Source organism: Pelophylax lessonae (genome assembly GCF_965119305.1).
Source record: "Pelophylax lessonae genome assembly, chromosome: 5".
Taxonomy (NCBI): Eukaryota; Metazoa; Chordata; class Amphibia; order Anura; family Ranidae; genus Pelophylax; species Pelophylax lessonae.
Genome location: NC_138772.1, coordinates 118,602,513 through 118,627,741, shown reverse-complemented (window position 1 = coordinate 118,627,741; position 25,229 = coordinate 118,602,513). Strand labels below are relative to the sequence as shown.

The 25,229-nt window shown below is 43.0% G+C and overlaps 2 protein-coding genes across 3 annotated transcripts in view; one reads left to right on the top strand and one right to left on the bottom strand.

The window, feature by feature from the left end:
• Window positions 1-25,229, top strand: part of LOC309555883 (cryptochrome DASH) — a 327,950-nt gene that overhangs the window by 93,863 nt on the left and 208,858 nt on the right. The gene's annotated exons all lie outside the window — the stretch shown is intronic.
• The window catches only part of LOC309555881 (mitogen-activated protein kinase kinase kinase 3-like), a 256,846-nt gene that overhangs the window by 103,167 nt on the left and 128,450 nt on the right, over window positions 1-25,229 (bottom strand). For both annotated transcript variants that reach the window (XM_082258052.1, XM_082258053.1), the window contains exon 3: window positions 724-821. In XM_082258052.1, the coding sequence (XP_082114178.1) occupies window positions 724-821 (98 nt within the window). The remainder of the gene's footprint in view (window positions 1-723; window positions 822-25,229) is intronic.

Genomic DNA, 25,229 nt, shown 5'->3' with positions numbered 1-25,229 from the left:
ATTATTAAAGGTGATATTATTGGAGTGCGGCTATCTGTACTTTTTTATACTACGTGTTTTCTGATGCATGCAGGGTCGCCCCCCTTTTCATATGCAGTGGCAGTGGAGTAGAGGGGTTTTGTAACCTTAAGCGTTATACTACTTACTTTGTTTTTGGTTGCAAATTTCTGACATGAAATAAGAACAAAGCATATCCCTCTATTGTGTGTACTTGTCTCAATCCAGAGCACTAAATGTAATTTCTGTCTGCTGCTTCCTTCTTCTGCTATCAGCATAAGTAACTTCAGACAAGTTTTCTTGGCACCAGGAAAAATGGTGACAGGGAGGGAGCTCCAACTGCGAGACAGCCTAAGCTCTGTTCCTGTGTGCTGTGTGAAGGGGGGGGGGTGTCTCTTTCCTCCAATCAGCTCTCACTGAGCTCTGCACAGTGTAACTTCGGCTCCTTGATTTCTGAAAGCTCAGGCAAGCTTTATAAACGTTGCACTTTCAATAGATGTACTGTAGAGAAGAGATGACTACAGATAAACAGGTACAACTTTTGTAGGAGGATTTGTTTCATCTCTGCATATCACCTGAGGCCAGTCACTTCACCATGTATATTTGAAGGTTAACAATCACTTTAAGTTTTTCTTTGAGAACCATCCTTTTATGTACACCCTGAGCATGAAGAGCCACCATTTGTCAGTAAAACGATTTCAGGAAAAAAAGTAACACAAGACTCACCTGTTTGTTATTCTTATTACGATTACTGTCCAGTAATCCTCCACATCTCCCCAGCGCTGCCAGGTCCTTCATGATTAGATTAAGGGCTTCCTCTTCATCTGAAAAAGATCACAGCCATAAATTAGCGGGCCATTGCTATACTCATGACATACAACACAGCAAGTCAGCATTCTGCAGGATGTTGACACTGCAAACATGGACGTGTTGAATTGCTGAACTTTAAACCCTATTAAAAGGATAGCCAACTTCATGTTGTTCTTCCATTTACGGCATTGATCTTCCTAATGGCCATTTTGTGTACGCTGTATATGCCTTAGAAACTGGCTTTAATTAGATTTTGGATTGAATAAGGGAGGGTTATAGCCAATGTCTTTTTTTGTCATTTGTATCCCATTGGGGAGATTTCCCTTCACTTACTGCCCCATAGCCAAACAGGAAGGGAGAGGAAAATCCTGAAAATTAAGGGAATTCATTGGGGACCCCCAGGTCACCAGAACTAGTGTCCTCATTGAAGGATTTTCCCTCTATTACATTTCTGGGTACAACCCAAAATTTGGGATTTTCTTTTACTTTAATGTTCGGTGATAATGATAAATAGGACAAACAGAGAAAGGGGGCATAGACAGACAAAAAGAAAAACTTAATAGATGTTCTAATTCATCTCTAATCTATCCAAAACTAAAAAAAAACTGCTTTGCCTTTGGTTATACTTTTATTATTTAAAAGGCATGTCAATGTTAAACATTACAAAAAAAAAAAAAAAAAACTCATAAAGTAGGAGCTAGCCCTTCCAAACAAATAATAACAACCTGTGATCTAATGCATCAAAATATTCTTTTTTTTTTTTTAGTTTTTTTTAAAGTCCAACAATAATAAATGAGATTTTCTTCTTTAATTATAAGAAAGGTCTCCTCCATGTGCTCAAGTGAAATTCTCACTCACCAGATGGTTGCGGCTAACAAGCCTTGTATAATAAATCCTGTGCATGGAATGTCAGATCTTCTACATGCAGATCCAGAAACCAGCCAGCTTGTGGATGTCACTAATTTAAGTTCTCATTTACTCAGTATGAGCAAACAAGAAAATCCAGAGAGAATTTCATAGTGTAGTATATTTTATTAAAAATGTGTTGAAAACAAAAAACAATAAAATCACATTCAGTAGGTGCCAATAGGGCACTAACATACAGTACCTAGAAAAAGTATTCATACCCCATGAAATATTCCACATTTTGTCATGTTACAACCAAAAACGTAAATGTATTTTATTGGGATTTTACAGTATCTGACAAAAGTGAGTACACCCCTCACATTTTTGTAAATATTTTATTATATCTTTCATGTGACAACACTGAAGAAATAACACTTTGCTACGGTAAAGTAGTGAGTATACAGCTTGTATATTTGCTGTCCCCTCAAAATAACTCAACACACAGCCATTAATGTCTAAACCGCTGGCAACCAAAGTGAGTACACCCCTAAGTGAAAATGTCTAAATTGGGCCCAAAGTGTCTATATTTTGTGTGGTCACCATTATTTTCCAGCACTGCCTTAACCCTCTTGGGCATGGAGTTCACCAGAGCTTCACAGGTTGCCACTGGAGTCCTCTTCCACTCCTCCATGACAACATCACAGAGCTGGTGGATGTTAGAGGTTTGGAGCCTTTCACTCAATTAACGGAAATTGGCTTTTTTGGTTGCAGTTTACTATTTAGGCAGCATCTCCACATGTATCCACATGGTTATGACTAAGCAAATGTAATTTTGTGAAACGGGTCAACTGTGTTTGTCCCCTGTCTCTGATTTTTGTCACTATGGATTATTTGGATCCTCAATAAACAGATTTTATTAATTTCAAACTTTCAAGTTGGAGTGCGGTTGCCTACTTCTATTTTGTATTGGTGGATGTTAGAGACCTTGCGCTCCTCCACCTTCTGTTTGAAGATACCCCACAGATGCTCAATAGGGTTTAGATCTTGAGACATGCATGGCCAGTCCATCACCTTTACCCTCAGCTTCTTTAGCAAGGCAGTGGTTGTCTTGGAGGTGTGTTACGGGTCATTATCATATTGGAATACTGCCCTGCAGCCAAAGGGAGGGGATCATGCTCTGCTTCAGTAATTCACAGTACAAGTTGGCATGCATGGTTCCATCAATGAACTGTAGCTCCCCCGTGCCAGCAGCACTCATGCAGGCCCAGACCATGACACTCCCACCACCATGCTTGACTGTAGGCAAGACACATTTGTCTTTGTACTCCTCACCTGTTTGCCGCCACACAGGCTTCTGAACCAAATGAGTTTATCTTGGTCTCATCAGACCACAGGACATGGTTCCAGTAATCCATGTCCTTAGTCTGCTTGTCTTCAGCAAACTGTTTGCAGGCTTTCTTGTGCATCATCTTTAGAAGAGGCTTCCTTCTGGGACGACAGCCATGCAGACCAATTTGAACCATACGCTGCCGTGTGCAGCGTATGGTCTGAGCACTAACATGCTGACCCCCCACCCCATCAACCTCTGCAGCAATGCTGGCAGAACTCATATGTCTATTTCCCAAAGACAACCTCTGCAAGTGCACTCAACTTCTTTGGTCGACCATGGCGAGGCCTGTTCTGAGTGGAACCTGTCCTGTTAAACTGCTGTATGATCTTGGCCACCGTGCTGCAGCTCAGTATCAGGGTCTTGGCAATATTCTTATAGCCTAGGCCATCTTTATATAGAGTAACAATTCTTTTTTTCAGATCCTCAGAGAGTTCTTTGCCATGAGGTGCCATGTTAAACTTTCAGTGACCAGTATGAGAGAGTAAGACGGAAAACACCAAATTTAACACACCTGCTCCCCATTCACACCTGAGACCTTGTAACACTAACGAGTCACATGACACCGGGGAGAAAAAATGGCTAATTGGGCCCCAATTGGACATTTTCACTTAGGGGTGTACTCACTTTTGTCACGAGCTGTTTAGACATTAATGGCTGCGTGTTGAGTTATTTTGAGGGGACAGCAAATTTACACTGTTATAAAAGCTGTGCCCCCTACTTTACATTGTAGCAAAATGTCACTTCTTCAGTGTTTTCACATTAAAAGATATAATAAACTATTTACAAAAATGTGAGGGGTGTACTCACTTTTGTGAGATACTGTATATGATAGACCAACACCAAGTGGCACATAATTGGGAAGTTGAAGGAAAATAATAGTTTTCAAAATTTTTTATAAATAAAATATCTGAAAACTGGGGCGTGCATTTGTAATTAGCCCCCATGAGTCAATACTTTATAGAACCACCTTTCACTGCAATTACAGCTGCAAGTTTTTTTGGGTATGTCTCTACCAGCTTTGCACATCTAGAGAGTGAATTCTTTTTGCCCATTCTTGTTTGCAAAATAGCTCAAACTCTGTCAGATTGGATGGTCTGTGAATAGCAATTTTCAAGTCTTGACACAGATTCTCAATTGGATTTAGGTCTGGACTTTGACTGGGCCATTCTAACATGAATATGCTTTGATCTAAACATTCCATTGTAGCTCTGGCTGTATGTTTAGGGATGTTGTCTTGCTAGAAGGTGAACGTCTGCAACGGTCTCAAGTCTCTTGCAGACTCTAACAGGTTTTGCCCTATATTTGGCTCCATCCATCTTCCCATCAACTCTGACCAGCTTCAATACACAATAAATGCTGCGCTATGTGAATGCTAAATGACTGTACAATCAGAATATAACAATATTAAAAAGTGTATAAATATAGTGAAAAATTGTCCGACATAAACGTGCAATCACCATATAACAACGAAACAGTCCATGCAAATGATTGCTTGCAATGAAAATTTAAAGCAGTGCTTGATCCACCGTGCAATTCCTTATCAGTGCAAAAAACCAATAGTGTGCAACCTAGAGGTGTTCCCCCACCCGGAGTATTCTCACCTGGGGTAATGTGTTTACAGCGATTAAGTGTGATCCAAACCAGCTTTTTAGCCCCCTGTTGACTATATTAAATTTCTCCAACCTCCTTCCAGGTTCCACTCATTACGGATTGTAGTATCCCGATATATTGAATGAAAGATAAAAAAAAGCCAATAGTGGTTATACCCTTTTTAAAATTGCATTTATTAAAAATAAAATCACAGGGTACTCACTCTTTACAGGTGCTTGCAACGCACCAAACCTAAACTGTGCTCTATGCTAGAGGATATTAAATGGGATACAATCCTAGGAACAAAAAACACAGAGGAAAAATGGGAGTGCTTTAAGAACATACTAAATAAAGGTATTGGTATATTCATAAACGACCTAGAGGACGGGATAAACAGCACAATCTCCGTGCTTGCAGATGATACTAAATTAAGCAGGGCAATAACTTCTACGCAGGATGTGAAAATCTTACAAGATGACCTGAACAAAATAATGGGGTGGGCATCTACATGGCAAATGAGGTTTATTGTTGAAAAATGTAAGGTAATGCACTTGGGTGCCAGAAAAACGAATGCAAGTTACTCGCTAGGGGGGCCCTAGTATACGACAAACTCAGCAATGGCATGCAATGTCAAGCTGCTGCAAGCAAAGCCAACAGAATATTGGCATGTAATAAAAAGAGGATTCATTCCAGGAGATAAAACAATAATTTCCCACTCTACAAGACTCTGGTCCGGCATCATCTGGAGTATGCCATCCAGTCCTGGGCACCGGTCCTCAGGAAGGATGTGCTGGAACTGGAGAGAGTACAGAGAAGGGCAACAAAGCTAATAAAGGGACTGGAGGATCTCAGCTATGAGGGAAGACTGCAAGCATTGAACTTATTCTCCCTGGAGAGGAGACGCTTGAGAGGGGATATGCTATCATTGTACAAATACTGTACTGGTGACCCTAGCATAGGGAACAAACTATTCAGTAAAAGGGAATATAAAAGGACTTGGGGCCATTTGTTAAAATTAGAGGAGAAGCGGTTTAACCTTAAAGTGTGTAAAGGGTTCTATACCGTCAGAGCGGTAAGGATGTGGAATTCTCTTCCACAAGCAGTGGTATCAGCGAGGAGCATCGATAGTTTAAAAAAAAATATTAGATGGGCACCTTAACGACTACAACATACAGGGGTATACAATGTACTATTGACATAAACACATACACACACTCATTATAGGTTGAACTGGATGGACTGGTGTCTTTTTTCAACCTCACTAACTATGTAACACCTGGGAGCCAGAAATCTTGCTGATTTATAGGGGATAAAATTCTTATTTCACTCATTAAAATGCAAATAATTTATAACTTTTTTAAAAATGCGTTTTTCTAGATTTTTTTGGTTGTTATTCTGTCTCTCACTGGTAAAATTAACCTACCATTAAAATTATTGACGGTTTATTTGTCAGTGGGCAAACGTACAAAATCAGCAGGGGATCAAATACTTTTTTTCCTCACTGTAGGTTATAACTGTGTGGAATGTTGATGTACACTCTTTAGTTATTACCTGAATTTTATTGTGTTTCATACAATAAAATATATACGATTTTAATAAAGGATGTTTTCGTTTATTCCTGAGGCTGAAGTAAGCCCCGGTTCACACTGAGGCGACCTGTGAGGCGACCTGGTCGCCTCACAGGTCGCCTCCCATAGGGAAGCTGCGGACCCGTTCTAATAGGAGCGACACAAGTCGCTCCGACTTAGAAAAAGGGTCCGGAGCTTCTTTGGGGCGACCAGGAGGCGACCGCCATAGACTTCAATGTTATGAAGTCCGTGGTGGCCGCTCCGAGGTCGCGGCGCGCTGCTCGCACCGCGATCTCGGAGGTCGCCCCGGGAAGTAGGGTCGCGTGTATGTGAACCGGCGCTAAAAGGCCTGGATGCCTTCGCTGCCATTGTGCTTTTGCTGGGTGTCACATGCATCCCTGTGCCTTTAAGGAGAGTGGCATTCCAGCCTTTATTCTATCCATCCTTATATGTGCTCGTACTATGGAGGCTCTGGAAATTTTGAGTTAGGACCACAGTATAGAGTATACAAACTAGTGCTGCAATGACGCGTCAACGTAATCGATTACGTCGACTACGTAAATACGTTGACGTGCGTGAAAGACGTCGACGCGTCACACGTGACGTCACACGCCCCCTGCTCGTGCCAGCCATTCTCCTACTCCCCCTCCTGCACAAGAAATGAAAAAACCGGGAAAGACATGAAACACTGAAAAGACTGAGACATGAAAAGACCGGGAGATAAGGTAATCACTCAGCTATGTCGGACAGAAAAGGAAAAACAGGCGGCGCTGAGTGTAGCAATAAACTTTATTGGCATGACATTAATGCAGACTCACATGGAGTTGGATGCTTTTCCTCATGTGATTCTGCATTAATGTCATGCCAATAAGGTTTATTGCTACACTCAGCGCCGCCTGTTTTTCCTTTTCTGTTCGCCAGTGGGACCCTTGCTTCTGCCTGTCAGAGCTGCCCTTTGTGATAGCACAGCAACACTGCATACTCTAGAAGTCCTGGCCACCCATGTAGACTGCCCTCTTCCATCAAATTGGGGACCCATCCCTCGGCACAAGCGCCCAACACATTCTTTTTGTTCTTTGACTCAGCTATGTCGGTGTCAGTGTTTGCTGCAACTCCTGCTGTGAGAAGGCAGGGACAGGCTGGAGGATAGCTGCAGCACCTCTCTGTACTGGCCAAGATTGATGGCAAGGGTCCTCAGAGGGCAATAAAACTGAGAAAAGCTGCTTCAGGGGGATTAGTTTGTTTGGTTACTTTTTCATTGTTTCTTAAAAGGGACAATAAATGATAATTCCCTATTCTCCCCAAAAAAAATGAATCTACACGCATCCACCACTTAACCACTTGGCACTTTCACCCCCTTCCTGCCCAGGCCAATTTTCAGCGCTGCCACACATTGAACGACAATTGCACATTCGACACTGTACCCATACACATTTTTATCGTTTTTTTTAGACTTTTTTAATTTTTTGCTAAACAAAAAAAGACCAAAAAGTTAAAAAAAAAAAGGTTTTTCTTAGTTTCTGTTATAGCATTTTGTAAATAAGGAATTCATTTTTCTCCTTCACTGATGGGCACTGATAGGCTGCACTGTTGGGGCTGCACTGATCATCAGGTAGATGTCCCCTGTGTGGATTGTCGCTTACCAGCTCTCCTCACATGCGGTCAGCGTGAGGGGAGGACTTAGCGCAGAAATGTTTCCTTTTTTACATTTTATTTTTGCCACTTCATTTTTGTATACTGTAAAAACTTCAACCACATTGAAGTATTTTTTGGAAAAAATTTAACAAAAGTTGAAATATTATATTAGAAGTTGTATGTATCATTTTTTGTAAAGTTATTCAAAGGATTAATTAGCTAATCAAAAAAAGAACACTCAATTAAGCAAAAAAACTAAAATAAAAATAATCGTCAGATTAGTCAACTAATCGGAAAAATAATCGCTAGATTGTAATCGTTAGTTGCAGCCCTAATACATACGTCCCTTGGTGTGGACACTGTGGCTTAAGCATATATTTGCAAATGTGTGCAAACAAAACCCCTTTGTTTTTTAACAAAAACTGTTAGACAGGGCCAATTCAGTTGTTTTGCAGGCTGGTCGGTAAGTGTGCTGGGAAATCGTTTGTTTGTTTGTGATGCGGTGTGCGCGTGCACAGTTGTACCTCTGAATGGCCAGCCAAAGGACCAGGACTGACCAGGCTAATACAAATCAGCTTCTGTGCTTTGTGTGGTCATTTTACAAGGAAAAAAGGTGACTGGTGAGATCAACCAAGTGTTTCAGATGGAAGAAGTACATAAAAATGATAGACTATGATTAAAAAAAAATAAATACACATATGGGAACACACACGTAGAAAAAACTAAAACATTTAGTGCAACAGACACTTTAAGTGAACTGTGCTTAGCTCACTCTGCATACTCACATCATAGTATTACGCAAGCCCAATAAATTTATGTCTGCTGCACAAATGAACATGGGATTTGCCTACGTGATTTCTGGAACACAGAGAACAACAAGTCTGATCACTTCCAGGAAGAGCCAGACTTTTTAACTCTTTTATTATTAATTAAAATCAGCATAAACTTGAAGCATATATAAAGCCATATAAAGAAACTCCTTTACGGCCTGTTAATTCTACTCTTTAAAGTGGAAGTTAACTTCCATCTCTGACTTTTACCTATAGGTAAGCCTATAATAAGGTGTAAATATCTTGTGCACCGTTTAGGAGATATTTACTGTACATGTAGTCAGTGACATCACTGGGGCATGCGCTGTGAAGGAATGAACACTCGTGCTGTTCCTTCAGAGTCCTGTGCCATAAACGGCGGCTCCCGCGCGCATGCGCGGGATTGATGTCATTGCAGCTCCGGCCAGTCACAGAGCCGGAGTCCGCGAACCCGGAAGCAAGATGGGTGAAGATGGAAGTGGTCTCCAGGTCTGACATCTGGGCACGGGAGGGCTTTGTTTTAAGGTAAGTTTAACAGGATGTGCTAGTATGCAAAGCATACAAGCACATTATGACTTTACCTTACAGGGTAAAAAAAAAAAAAAACGTCCAGCGGCTTACAACCAATTTAAAGTGTTTTATTGTATCTGATAAGTGCAAAAAACCTACAGATCCTTCCAGAATTGCAGCATGCTTGTTCATTACTGAACACTTAGCAGTGTTATTTCAAACAGCGTTATTATCCTTGTGTCGTTCTTATTTGTGGAGATGAGGAAAGAAGATGTTCTGTAGCCATAACACACTTTTTTCCTAGGGTGGCAATGCTGTTCCTTCATGGATACAGTACAATAAGTGAGTGTTGCCATCCTAGGACAGGAAGTGTGTTACTGGCAGTGTTACCCCAGGTGAAAATAGCGGAAAAAACTAAACTATAAACTAATGCAGCCAAGACATCTAAATACTGGTAAGGCCTTGATCACAAGGGGCTATTACATCCATACAGAGCCATGTTTTGCTAGCATAGGGATGCACAGGTGTTGCGCACCCAGGGTGCAATCGAGTCCATCCACTCGAACCCGCACGCGTGTCATATTGGCAGCAAGAGTTGTGTCCATGGAGCCGCTGCCTGCCAATAGACAACAATGTGGCTGCCGGCATGGGGATGTACACAACACCTGACCATCTGTGTGCCGGTGAACACGGCCCTGCATGGGGGACAGATGTAATTGCCCTGTGTGAACATGACCTAAGCTTTAATATAATAAAGTGCATGTGAACACAAATACTCAAACTGTGTAAATTGCTCCATTTCTGCTTTACAAATGCAGTTGTGCAAAGTTAGTTTTATGGCGTGCCTAATGTTTTTAAAAGCGGTAGTAAACCACCCCTAAAAAAATAAAAAAATTGGGCTTTCACAGTGTTATGCCATAATGTGGTAGTTTACTAGCACATTATTATAACAGACTTACGTGCACACGAAGCCCTCCAGCGCAGCGCTGTCATGGTTCCCCTGACACTTCCATCTTCACCCAGCCTTCCTTCCAGGTTCACAGGCTTTGTATGCCCTGGAATGCATAGTGTCATTGGCTATTGTAGATGAAACTATCTCCTAAATGGTGTACGTTTAGGAGATATTCATTGTACCTACAGGTAAGCCTGATTGTAAGTTTACCTGTAGGTACATGTAAAGAGAGGCCTTTACTACTACTTTAAATACCAGCTGACCCTCTCAGTTTCTGCTCTCTCTCTGAGCGCCTCAATTCTGCTAGACAATGGTCTTCCTGTGCTTTAATCGTATCAGCTGCAATCGATGCCCCCTGCCGGTTGACTGTCAGGTTCTTTGACCACTGTGTGAATGCAACTGCCCCTTTTGCTGGACAGCTTGGCCTGTTACAGGGAGTGGAAAATAGCGGATCTACTTGAAGGATCAACATGTAATCAAATTATGCTACAGTGGAAATTTCGACATGAAGAAAGATTCCATCATATACGTATTTTCATTTGTTTTGGCCTGTATTTACACTTTTGTTCTTGTGCTTAGATACACTTTAAGGGCTAAAAACTTCTGAAAAAAAATAAAAATATTTATTACCAGGGGCAGTATAAAAAAATGCAAGGTAGTAAATGTGAAGTTATAGCTTATACCAAACATTTTTCCTGTAATCTAAAGATCTTCCTAAGAAAAATGAAGGATGGAATGTGACAGGTTGGGCTTCCTGCCTTTAGAAGTGCCCTATGTATCTGTCAGCATTGTTAAATGTTAAACAGTTAAATGTGTACATTGTCTGTCTGAATGAAAGGGTCATTGAACTAACAGCTGATATTCTGTTAAAAGCCAGCCCCCACCCACGAAAAAATTAAAAGTCAGTAGCTACACATACTGTACCTGCTACTTTTTATATTAGGACACTTACCTGTCCTGGAATCCAGAGATGTGGGCACCTCGGCCGATGTTTCCATCAGCTCTGGGGTGCTGCCGCTGCCATATTCTGTAAGGGAAACCAGCAGTGAAGCCTTGCAGCTTTACAGCCGATTCCCTACTGCACATGCGCAAAGTGTACATGCACTTTCTGAATGGCCCGGTGGCGGGGAAGGAGAAGGGGGGGCAAACTTCTAACAGACCTCGCCGCGACAAAGTCTGATGGAAGTGGGGACGGGTACATGTCAATGCTCTTCAAAGCTGCCAATAGTGCAATTGAAGCGGGGGAAGAGTCCTTAAAGCGGAACCTTTCTCTTTTGGGTGGAGTTCTGCTTTAAATTTGATCTGTGGGTTGCCCCAGCACAACCTGGTTTGATAAACTTCAATCTATTGTGCGAACAAGACAGGTGGAAGATTTTCAGCTGAACATTGATGGCAGCCTATTAGCCTAAAAAGGAAGTAAAGTCTGCAAATTTTTTTTTTATTCTTTTTTTTTTTTTTACCTGCAAAGTAAAGGCATTATGTGCTAGTATGCGTTGCATACTAGCACATTATGTGACACTTACCTGCAAATGAAGCCCTCGTCATCCCCGCTGGAGGCCGCATCCATCTTCGCCCGTTTTCCTTTCGGGTCCACAGACTTCGGCTATGCTACAGGCCAGAGCCGTGTGATGTGACTCCCACACATGCGCATGGGAGCTGCCGGTCGCGGCACAGGGCTCTGAAGAATTGGCAAGGGCAGCTGTTTCTTCAGAGCGCATGCGCTGAAGACGTCATATGTGCAGTATACAGTAAATATCTCCTAAATGGTGCAAGTTTAGGAGATATTTACAGTACCTATAGGTAAGCCTTATTATAGGCTTACCTATAGGTACAATCAGTAGAGAAAGGTTTAACTTTAAAGTATAAGTAAAGGCAAAACTTTTTTTCTAGTTTTGAATAGAATGGAGAGGGATTAGAACCCCTGTGGGTTTTTATTGCTGTCTGTGCCCCCGTTAAGGGGTAGGGATAGACCGATATGGTAAAGGCAAAACTTTTTTTCTTGTTTTGGATAGAATGGAGAGGGATTAGAACCCCTGTCGGTTTTTATTGCTGTCTGTGCCCCCGTTAAAGAGTAGGGATAGACCGATATGGTTTTTCCAGGGCCGATACCAATATTTTGGTCACAAAGTATCGGTATCAGTCGATATGGGTCGATATTCTGCATATTCAATCACACATCCAAAGCAGAGTGATCAGTGCCCCCATCAATGCAGAGTGACCAGTGCCCCCATCCAATGCAGAGTAACCAGTGTCCCCAACAATGCAGAGTGACCAGTGTCCCCAACAATGCAGAGTGACCAGTCCCCCCATCCAATGCAGAGTGACCAGTGCCCCCATCCAATGCAGTGTGACCAATGTCTCCATCCAATGCAGAGTGACCAGTGCCCCATCATTGCAGAGTGACTAGGGCCCCCAACAATGCAGAGTGACCAGTGCCCCCATCCAATGCAGAGTGACCAGTGCCCCCATCCAATGCAGAGTGACCAGTGCTCCCATCCAATGCAGAGTGACCAGTGCCCCCATCCAATGCAGAGTGACAAGTGCCCCCATCCATTGCAGAGTGACCAGTGCCCCCATCTAATGCAGAGTGACCAGTGCCCCCATCCAATGCAGAGTGACCAGTGCCCCCATCCAATGCAGAGTGACCAGTGCCCCCATCTAATGCAGAGTGACCAGTGCCCCCAACAATGCAGAGTGACCAGTGCCCCCATCCAATGCATAGTGACCAGTGCATGGGGATTAGAGCGCTGCCTGATTACACAGAGCAGGGTTCTTCTGCTTACTTGGCGCAGGCGCTGTCATATGAAGCCCCACTTCCTGGACCAGCTCCTATGATAGACGTCACCTGTGTGATTTTAATCATAGGTTGGAGGCGGTCCAGGACAATGCCTGCGCCGGGTAAGCAGAAGAACCCTGCTCTTTGTAATCAGGCGGCGCTCTAATCCTCACCCCCCTTCCCCTCCGGAGGCAGCCCAATAGGCCCTACCTTAAGAAAATAATCGGTCATATCGGCCAAGTTTGTGGCTGATACCGATACTTTCAAAAAAGTAAATATCGGCCTCCGATTATCGGCCAAACCGATGATCGATCCCTATTAAGGAGACTTCCCCCTCTCTATTTTTATGTTTACCATCATTATTGAAAGTGAAGCTAATGAAAATCTCAAATTTTGGGTTGTCCTCAGTAAAGTAATAGAGGGGAAACCTTCCAATAGGGACACTAGTGCTGATGGACTGGGGGTCCCCAAGAGAATCCCTCAATATGCAGGGATTTCCTCTCACTTCATGTTTGGCTATGGAACAGGAAGTGAAGGGAAATCTATACATGGTACATAGTACTGAACAAGAACATGGTAGACCGTAGCCAAAAACATTTTTCATAAAAGCCAAATCTATCATGTCACTGTTACAACAGGCCAACATAAATAAACAGCTGAAGGAATAGTCCTACAGAATGTAGAACAGATCAAAAAGCAAAAAGAGCAAACCAAGGCTTTCCACTGTGGCAACATAACTGGTAAATCTGCACCATAGGACTAGCTAGGCATGCCTAATGTCAGTGTTCATTTTAGCCTAAGTAAAGCCAATATTCTAAACTTCATATAATAAGCACCTATAACACAAGAAAATAATAGTGGAAAAATACAATTTAGCTTCAGGGGCTTACTCAAGTGAAAGTGTAGCAATCGCATGTCACTATCTCATACAGGACGAAAGGGTCAGTAAACTCCTCAGCAAAAGGAGTAGCCAATTTAAAAGAAAGGGTGGGATGGGCAAGAAGGGGCGAGGGAAGGAAGGAAGGGGGAGAGTGGTAGGACAGGAAACCAGGGGGTCACCCTCCAGGCATAAGGCATTACCAACCGTCAACAGACAGAGCAGTGACCAACAGGTGGCTTGTCCAGCAATTGGGAAATAGCCTGCAAATAACCATCTGTGCAGGTGAAATATCACCAGGGCCTCAAACACTCCCTGAAAGCTTCCCCTATAATGTTTAGGGTGGTAATTTGTTCCTTCACATGTAAGATATCATTGACTTTAGCATACCACAGGACCTTAGTCGGGGGGCTGTGTCTGCCTCCAGAGCGAAGGAATGCAAGCTCTAACTGCATTTAACAGATGTATAGTGAGTGATTATTTGTATTTCCAGATAGGTTTCTCCATCAGGTGCAGGAGGCAGGTCGCTGGATTCCCATTTATGTCAACCGACATCAGATGTTTAATGGTAGTCGTCAAATCCTCCCAAAGGCCCCTAGAAGGGGACATTCCCAGAAGATATGGGACATCGTACCCTCCACTTGGTTGCAACACCAGCAGATGTCTGAAAAACTGCTATCCATTTTGTGGAACAAGTTAGGTACGCAGTACTACCTCGAGATAATTTTATGCCCCACCTTTTGATACTGGTTAGCTATGGATGATTTATAGGCCAAGAGAAAAATCTTGTCTGCTTGATTGGGTGTAAACTTACTCCCAAGGTCCAGTTCCCATTAACGTAAGTATGATGGAAGTGGGTCATACGAGGGCGCAGCCAGATAACCATAGAGTAAAAAGAGTGTGTGTGTCTGGTTGGCTCCCCTTTCCTACAGAATGACTCATCTGGTGTAAGTGAACTTGGTGAGTAATAAGATCTCTAAAAAGTCTGGAAGTAGTGTCTAAGCTAGACGGTATTACAACAGTCCAAGGGATGTTCCGAGAGCCCAGTGATGTCGGCCTGGGACGGAAACCATGCATGGGGCCAAAAATCCAGAAAGGCATGACTTCCCCTGTTGGCCTTATCTCCTGAGGTGTCTGTTCATAAAGGCAGGAGTAAAGGCGGGAAAAAAATTGACAGGGGCTGTAACCCTCCTTACTCATCAAAAATTTAAAAATAAAAGTTTAACCTATAGTTATACTTTAACGTATTATGACAGCTGTGTCTCCTGTCAGAAAACAATGGAAGGCAGGGGAGATTTGTTCATCTAAACTTTTTAGAATGGGTGGAGGAATCTATGCGTGTATGGGCAATTTAACTTCTGCTGAATGTGTTGAAGTTCCATCATTTTTGTTTTCTTCCACATGGTGTATAATTAGGCCCCTTTTACATGGGGCAGACTCCATTCCGATCAGCAGGGGATGCACTCACAGATCTCTAGCTGATCAGAGCAGAGCGGGTCTCTTGAGTCTCCACTCAAGTTTCTGCAGAGCGAACATGAAGAGAGCCCCCTGTCAATGGGTCTGTGGTAGTGAGCCCTTATAGATCCCCAGCTCAGGATTCCCCAGGGCACGGGGTCTAAGCCCCAGCCTGCTTCTTCACCTGGGCCCCTGATGGTGGGGATGGACTTGCAGCAGACTGGAACCAGGTCGCGGCCCCCAGGTAGGCCCAGCTGAGAATGTGGAGACCGCTGGCGTGTGCAGGGTAAACAGGAGACTATAAGGAGATCCAAGAGACAAGCCGAGGTCAGGACAGGCAGCAGACAAACGTAGACGGAGAAACAAAAGCCGGGTCGGTACACAGGAGATCAGATACAATAGCCAAGGGATACACGGATGGGAGCTCAGAGAACAGGGATGTTGCTCAAGCAAGGAACAGAGCACTGAGCCTGTGTATATATAGGGAAGCAAACAGGGAGGTGACCCAGGAAGTAATTGACAGGAATAGGATATAACCCACAGTGGAGCAGGCAACGCCCATAGGAAACAGAGAAGCCCAAACACCACATGTGAAGGGAGGCAAACAGAAGCACTGCAGCAAGGAGGTAAGAATATACAGACAAAACTATAGGCTAACTTGTGACACCCCCTTTGCTCTATGGGCGGCTGGGTGTAAACTCCCTCCATTTACACCTAACTACCTCAGATCTGCCAACACAGAAAAGGACTGGTCCTCTTCTGTTTGTTTTTTGGGGACCAGATCAGACTGGAGGTAAGAGGGACGCAAGTCCGTTAACACCCGCCAGTACATAGGGGTGAATAGACTGTCTGATCAGGTCCACCTAAAAATCTGACAGGCTGACCTGATCGGAACGGTTGTGTGAAAGGACCCTTAAAGGAAACTCAGACAGGGGGTTAAGATGTTATTGATATGGAAGGTGGGAGGAGTTGGGAACATAATTTAGGTGCAGAGATCCTGAAGCTATGTTCTTCAAAACAGTGAAAGAATCAACAGCATCAACCTAAATAGGTAGCACTTAAGGTGGACCGACCCTTTAACTCCTTTCATGTTTAAATGTAAAGAAATTTCTCATTTAAACCTCTAACATCAAAACGTTTGAACTTTTCATCATTCACAAGCAAAAAGAATAAACTACCATTCTAAAATTCCTCCTGCTACAGTTAAGCATTCCTTTATTCAATCACAATAGTGCAATCGGCACACGATTAAATTATTTCCTACACCTTTAAGTAAGTGACTGCAATCCAAGAAATACTGCATAGGCTTAAAATAAATGAATTACTCCATGCTCTGGGGACCTCCCAGAGAGGTCCAATGTAAACTTTTTCCAGACTAAGAAAAGCACAGAATTCTATCTGCAGTTTACTAATAAGTTACGTTGTATGAGGAAACAACCCTTCAGTTACCCGCTGACAGAAGAGATTTGTACATCATGACATGATACAATAAGCAGGACAGGACTGTCCCTGTAAACAAGCAGGCAGGAGTTTTGTTTCTCAGGATGGAGTGTGACATTGTGATCTGGGAGAACGCTACATAAAATGCAGACATTTTGGAGAACTTGTCCTACTTGGAAAACATTTTAAAACGTACGCTGTGAATAATGCACCCACCACTATATAATAAAATCCTATTAGATAGATGTCATAAATAAGTACATTGTCCTTGATTAATAAATCTGCATGCTAAAGGATAGTGGCATCAGAGTGACGAAACTGGAATAGAAGCTTTGCCATGGATGTTACATTATTATAAGTTTTCTTTCCAAAATAATCTTTATGATGATATACAGTATTTCATTTTGATGATGGAACTCCAAAGTACGTAACTTTAAATATGATTTTTTTTTCTCTCCTACCGCTACTTATGTTTACTTTTCCTTTGCTCCACCACCATTCCAATCACCTTCGGTTGCAAAGAGAAGAAGCCTTGTGGAAGGTCCAAGTCACTCTGGTCAGAGCCTACCCACGGTTATAGACTTTCCACCAGCCCTAATGTCACTGGACTGAGGTCTGGGGATTAGTCGTTTAGGTCTCTCTGTAGGCTGCAGTCAGTAGGTGGCACTGGGGGGAGGGGGGGGGGGGGGCAGGGGAGAGGTAAGACCAGTGTACTGACATTAGCTGTGCTATGTTATTCTGCCTTAAAAGGTCCTGCACATACTGCCCACTGTCATACCTTCCTCACTCCAAGACGGAACAAGCTGCCTGCTGTTTTACCCTCTGGCCTCCTCTTCTGTGCATACTGCCCACTGTCATACTTTCCTCACTCCAAGACGGAACAAGCTGCCTACTGTTGTACCCTCTGGCCTCCTCTTCTGCGCATATTGCCTATTGTCATACCTTCCTCACTCCAAGGCGGAACCAGCTGCCTGCTGGTATACCGTCTGGCCTCCTCTTCTAAACATACTGCTTATTTTCATACCCTCCACACTCCTCTCCTGTGTATACTGCCTCCTGTCATACCCCCACAATGATCTCCTGCATATATTGCCTACAGTCATACCCTTCACACTCCTCTCCTGCGTATACTGCCTACTGTCATATCCCTACAACGATCTCCTGCATATTAACCTACAGTCATAACGTCCCGTATACTGCCTACTGTTATACCCTCACACTCCTCTCCTGTACATACTGCCTACTGTCATACCCTTACACTCCTCTCCTGTACATACTGCCTACTGTCATACCCTTACACTCCTCTCCTGTACATACTGCCTACTGTCATACCCTCACACTCCTCTCCTGTACATACTGCCTACTGTCATACCCTTACACTCCTCTCCTGTACATACTGCCTACTGTCATTTCCTTACACTCCTCTCCTGTACATACTGCCTACTGTCATACCCTTACACTCCTCTCCTGTACATACTGCCTACTGTCATACCCTCACACTCCTCTCCTGTACATACTGCCTACTGTCATACCCTTACACTCCTCTCCTGTACATACTGCCTACTGTCATACCCTCACACTCCTCTCCTGTACATACTGCCTACTGTCATACCCTTACACTCCTCTCCTGTACATACTGCCTACTGTCATACCCTTACACTCCTCTCCTGTACATACTGCCTACTGTCATACCCTTACACTCCTCTCCTGTACATACTGCCTACTGTCATACCCTCACACTCCTCTCCTGTACATACTGCCTACTGTCATACCCTTACACTCCTCTCCTGTACATACTGCCTATTGTCATACCCTTACACTCCTCTCCTGTACATACTGCCTACTGTCATACCCTTACACTCCTCTTCTGTACATACTGCCTACTGTTATACCCTCACACTCCTCTCCTGTACATACTGCCTACTGTCATACCCTTACACTCCTCTCCTGTACATACTGCCTACTGTCATACCCTCACACTCCTCTCCTGTACATACTGCCTACTGTCATACCCTTACACTCCTCTCCTGTACATACTGCCTACTGTCATACCCTCACACTCCTCTCCTGTACATACTGCCTACTGTCATACCCTTACACTCCTCTCCTGTACATACTGCATACTGTCATACCCTTACACTCCTCTCCTGTACATACTGCCTACTGTCATACCCTTACACTCCTCTCCTGTACATACTGCCTACTGTCATACCCTTACACTCCTCTCCTGTACATACTGCCTACTGTCATACCCTTACACTCCTCTCCTGTACATACTGCCTACTGTTATACCCTTACACTCCTCTCCTGTACATACTGCCTACTGTCATACCCTTACACTCCTCTCCTGTACATACTGCCTACTGTCATACCCTCACACTCCTCTCCTGTACATACTGCCTACTGTCATACCCTTACACTCCTCTCCTGTACATACTGCCTACTGTCATACCCTTACACTCCTCTCCTGTACATACTGCCTACTGTCATACCCTCACACTCCTCTCCTGTACATACTGCCTACTGTCATACCCTCACACTCCTCTCCTGTACATACTGCCTACTGTCATACCCTTACACTCCTCTCCTGTACATACTGCCTACTGTCATACCCTTACACTCCTCTCCTGTACATACTGCCTACTGTCATACCCTTACACTCCTCTCCTGTACATACTGCCTACTGTCATACCCTCACACTCCTCTCCTGTACATACTGCCTACTGTCATACCCTTACACTCCTCTCCTGTACATACTGCCTACTGTCATACCCTTACACTCCTCTCCTGTACATACTGCCTACTGTCATACCCTTACACTCCTCTTCTGTACATACTGCCTACTGTTATACCCTCACACTCCTCTCCTGTACATACTGCCTACTGTCATACTATCCACACTCCTCTCCTGTACATACTGCCTACTGTCATACCCTTACACTCCTCTCCTGTACATACTGCCTACTGTCATACCCTTACACTCCTCTCCTGTACATACTGCCTACTGTCATACCCTTACACTCCTCTCCTGTACATACTGCCTACTGTCATACCCTCACACTCCTCTCCTGTACATACTGCCTACTGTCATACCCTTACACTCCTCTCCTGTACATACTGCCTACTGTCATACCCTTACACTCCTCTCCTGTACATACTGCCTACTGTCATACCCTTACACTCCTCTCCTGTACATACTGCCTACTGTCATACCCTCACACTCCTCTCCTGTACATACTGCCTACTGTCATACCTTCACACTCCTCTCCTGTACATACTGCCTACTGTCATACCCTCACACTCCTCTCCTGTACATACTGCCTACTGTCATACCCTTACACTCCTCTCCTGTACATACTGCCTATTGTCATACCCTCCACACTCCTTTCCCGTGCATACTGCCTACTGCCATACTCTCCACACTCCTCTCCTGTATACAGTATACTGCCTACTGTCATGCCCTTCACACCTCTCCTGTATACTGCCTACGGTCATGCCCTCCCCACTCCTCTCCTACTAAAACTGCTTAGTCATACCCTCCACACTCCTCTCCTGTACATACTGCCTACTGTCATACCCTCCGCACTCCTCTCCTGTACATACAGCCCACTGTCATACCCTCCACACTCCTCTCCTGTACACAGTATACTGCCTACCGTCATGCCCTTCACACCTCTCCTGTATACTGCCTACGGTCATGCCATCCCCACTCCTCCCCTACTAAAACTGCTTACAGTCATACTCTCTGCACTCCTCTCCTGTATAACCTGCTTTCTCTCGTACTGATCTGCACTCCGCATCTGCATATACTGCCTACTGTCATTCCCATCTGCATTTATCCCCTGCATACATTTCCAATTCCCATACCTTCAGCACTCCTCTTATCCATATAATGTCTACTGTCATACCCTCTGCTCTCCTTTCTTGTACATTCTGCCCATTGTCATACCCTTGGCACTCCTCTCCCGCACATACTGGCCCCGGTCATACCTTCTGGCACTCCTTTCTTGCACACAGGAAAACTTAAATCTCCTCTTTCACTACAAAACTGTACACATTGTTTCTTTCTTGTTATTGACACTTTTGTAAATATATAAAAAAATAAATAAAAAATCACTACAGCATTGTTTGTAATATCCCCAACTTTGCTTATTTTGGAACAGGCGTACTTTTGCTAGTCTGCCTTAGAAGGTCTTTACTGTGTTCTTCCATTGTGCTGAAAATCTCCGGGATTTGTTTATAACTGTTTATGAACCGCATTTTATTGTAACCTCAGCCTGAACTTTGTACTGAACAGCAAGCTTCAGTAAATGTGCGATACAACAGTGCACCTTCACTGGATGCTACCACTACGGAGAACCTTATTTTATTTATTATAACTTACTGTATATCTACATATTATATATTTATACACTGCTAAAAAAAATGAAAGGAACACTTTGAAAACACATCAGATCTCAATGGGCAAAATATCATGCTGGATATCTATACTGATATGGACTGGGTAATATGCTAGGAATGAAAAGATGCCACATCGTTTGATGGAAATTAAAATGATTAACCTACAGAGGGCTGAACTCAAAGACACCCCAAAAATCAAAGTGAAAGAATGATGCAGCAGACTAGTTCATTTTGCTGAAATTTCATTGCAGCAACTCAAAATGGTACTCAGTAGTTTGTATGGCCCCCACATGCTTGTATGCATGCCTAAGAACGTTAGGACATGCTCCTTATGAGACAACGTATGGTGTCCTGGGGTATTTCCTCCCAGATCTGGACCAGGGCATCCACAAGCTCCTGAACAGACTGAGGTGCAACCTGGCGGCGTCGGATGGACCAAAACATAATGCCTCAGAGTTGTTCCATTGGATTTAGGTCAGGCGAGCGTGGGGGCCATTCAATAGTATCAATTCCTGCATTTTCCAGGAACTGGCTGCATACTCTCGCCACATGGGGCCGGGCATTGTCATGCACCAGGAGGAACCCAGGACCCACTGCACTAGCATAGGGCTTGACATTGGGTTCAAGGATTTCATCCCCATTCCTAAAGGAAGTCAGGGTGCCATTGTCTAGTCTGTAGGTTTGGAGAGCATGTCTCCAGACCTAAACCCTATTGAGCATCTGTGGGGGAAAGGTGGAGGAGAGCAATGTCTCGAACATTCACCAGCTCTTTGATGTCGTCATGGAGGAGTGGAAGAGGACTCCAGTGGCAACCTGTGAAGCTCTGGTGAACTCCATACCCATGTTAAGGCAGTGCTAAAAAATAATGGTGGCCACACAAAATATTGTCATTTTGGGCCCAATTTGGACATTTTCACTTAGGGGTGTACACACTTTTGTTGCCAGTGGTTTAAATTAATGGCTGTGTGTTGAGTTATTTTGAGGGGACAGCAAATTTACACTGTTATACAAGCTGTACACACTACTTTACATTGTATCAAAGTCTAATTTCTTCAGTGTTGTCACATGAAAAGATATAATAAAATGTTTACAAAAATGTGAGGGGTGTACTTACTTTTTTGAGATATTTTGTTTGTGTGTGTGTGTGTGTGTATATATATATATATATTTATGCAAATAAATACCACTAAAAAGGCTAAATGAGTAGACAATATTGTGATCCTCTGCGCTTAGGAACTACAGGTAAATAAAACCTGAATCAAAATATATTACAACAATTGCTGCTACTTCAAAAAAGGCAAATATAAGTAATAAAATTCATCTACAAAAGAACTAATTCTTTTTCTAGAATTTCAGTAGCGCAAGGATGGTGACAACCTCCTGAATCAATAAAATGGCAAAATGTCATGTACCAAATAAATCAGATCTAGTACATGATTACATAAATAAATAAATCCATAAAATCACATTAATCAGAGTCCATATCAGTCCTTTGATATAAAGTGCATAGAGCAATTAAAGTTCAATGATGAAGGGTTGCTGGTGTGAATTATGGAAACACCCTTGATTACCACCACCACAAGTGCCGGGAGGAATAGCCGAAATACAGACTCACCAGAAGACCATGCCTAACCACTCTCATGGAATAGGCAGATACAGCATGAACACATTAAACTTCCTCCAGATCTCTGTTACGGCTGCAGACAGCTCCTCTCAGTAATAGTGTGTGGAAAACAAGAACAGAGACACCTCCATAGCGTGATAACGTTTAAACCAGGGCTTGACAAATTTGCCTGAAATCTAGGAGCCAGCTAAAAAAGTTAGGAGCCAGTTTTTTTTTTTTTTAAACTAACAACCAAGCTTTATTTAATAAAACTGATACTAAATTTACACATAAATACGACTAGAACCCCACTCTCCTATATAGCGCAATTGGATGGAAACAGACTGTCTGTCTCTTTCCATCTGATGCCATCTGATCGGATCCACGGGATGGATAGAAAATAGAACCACCATCCGTCTGTTTTTGGCGGGCAGGGTCAGATGGCGGCAGATTACCGCTCCATAGAGGAGACTGAACGGTCCGATCAGGTCTGCCTGAAAAACTGACAGGCGGACCTGATCAGACAGCCCGTGTGAAAGGGGCCTTTGGCTGTGGCACGGCGATGAGGAAAAAAAAAAAAAGATATATATATATATATATATATATATATATATATATATATACATATATATATATATATATTTATATATATATATTTTTTTTTTTTTAATAAGAATTGAAGAAAAAAAAAGAAAACATTTTTTTATTTTTTTTTTTAATAATTAAAAAAAAAAAGAAAATTATTTTTTTTACATTTAAAAAATAAATTAATAATAACCACACTCCCTGTCCACTTACCTTTAAGCAAAGGTAACTGGACAGAGAGATGAAGCCTTAAAAAACTTCCCTCTCTTCTCCTCTTTGGAAGGAGAAGAAAAGGCATTGAGAACATGCATTACTCCCGGCCACCACAAGAGGGCGCCAGTTCCCCTAGCTTCTCATCTCACAGAAGAAGGCCGAAAAGCCGGGGACTAAATTTCTGGACGGCGTGGAAGTCCGTGAACTCGAAGAGGAGGTGGGGGGCGCAAAAGGGACAGGACAGCTCAAGCAGGGCACCCCAGGCGCCAGGTCGCTAATTCTAGTCGCAAATGCGACCTGGCGCCCGGGATTTGTCGAGGCCTGGTTTAAACAATCAATTTATTCAAAACATAAATCATCACACTCACTTGTTCATATATAGAATAATACATTGCTCAAAAGGAATAAGGGTGAAGGTCCGGAGCCTGTAAGTGCAGTCTGTGACGAACGCTGACCAAAGCAGACTCCAACGGATCCTCTCCCCTCTTAGTCCCATAGAAAGTGGACGCCGTATAGCCACGCCCCGACGTGTTTCGTCATTTCCGACTTCGTCCCGGGGGCCCCGCTTTAAATGAGTATCTCAATTGTAATCACAGATTTTTGAGACTGCACAACAAAACTCCTGTTTTATAGGTATATTCTAAAGCTGTCCAGAGACGAAGGGCCTGTGTTGACAGCTTTGTATCAATTGGGTTTTCCATTTCTGTATGGATCTATAGGATTGCAAAACCATCTTGAAGCAGGGTGGATAAATATCAATATATTTTTTTAAAAACCAAAAAAAAAAAAAAAGAATCTGACTTTTTTATTTAAATCAGTTGACAGCTCAGGGTGGGACCGGACCGAATCAGGTGTGGAAAAGGTAAGTACAGTGATTTTTGCTTTACAGGGTTAGATAGAATAATCTTTGTATGTGGGAAATCGGGTGGGTTTAGCGTTAGTTTTTTTAATGGACTTATCCTTTAATGCTGGCATGATGTGAACATCCTACGCAAAATTCTTCTTACACACAGCACGCATAAAACTGGCTGAAAATGTGCATTTATGCCTAGGAATACGGGACAGAGAAAACTGAATACTGTCCGGAGCACACTTGTCTCAAGGAGACAACAGCATCTGGGCAACGTTTATTCCCCTATTTAGTGGCTTCCTTCCATGAGGCTTGCCAGCTTTTATCCTTTAGATATGAGGCTAAGCCTGGCCAATCATCTCATGTTAGCAGGCATCTAGAGACGAAATGCTAATTTCCCATCATTTCTTCCCTAAATACGAACATAACTAAATAGGTGAAGTCAACAAAACAAGGGATGGCATGCATCTCTGTACAAATGTTTTCTGCTTATGCCATGGTCTAATTCCACAGGTCTGAGACCAGCTGCTAAAGAGTGTTCAAAACCATGTTGAGAAATCAGACATTCTGTAGCTCAACAGAATCCTAGAACAAACATCTCTTAGTCATGAGGCAATCTGTACAGAATGCCATAATGATGTTATAAGGAACTTGTGCTATGGAGCAGGAAAATATGACCTGACCATGGCTGAGTTTTCATTCTGTGCACATATAGGCTGTTTTTACTGCACTGCCACCAATGATGGGGTCTTCGTAGTCATAGAGTTTGTAAACCTCAAATGCACGAAATAATAATTGTTTGTTATTTTACTCGACCTGTTCCTCAAAAAGGTGATACTTCAGTATTTAGTAGATGCTTGAGAGTTTAACCACACAAAGGTTTTTCTATTTCTTTTTCATGGGCTCTTTTGGTAAAATATCT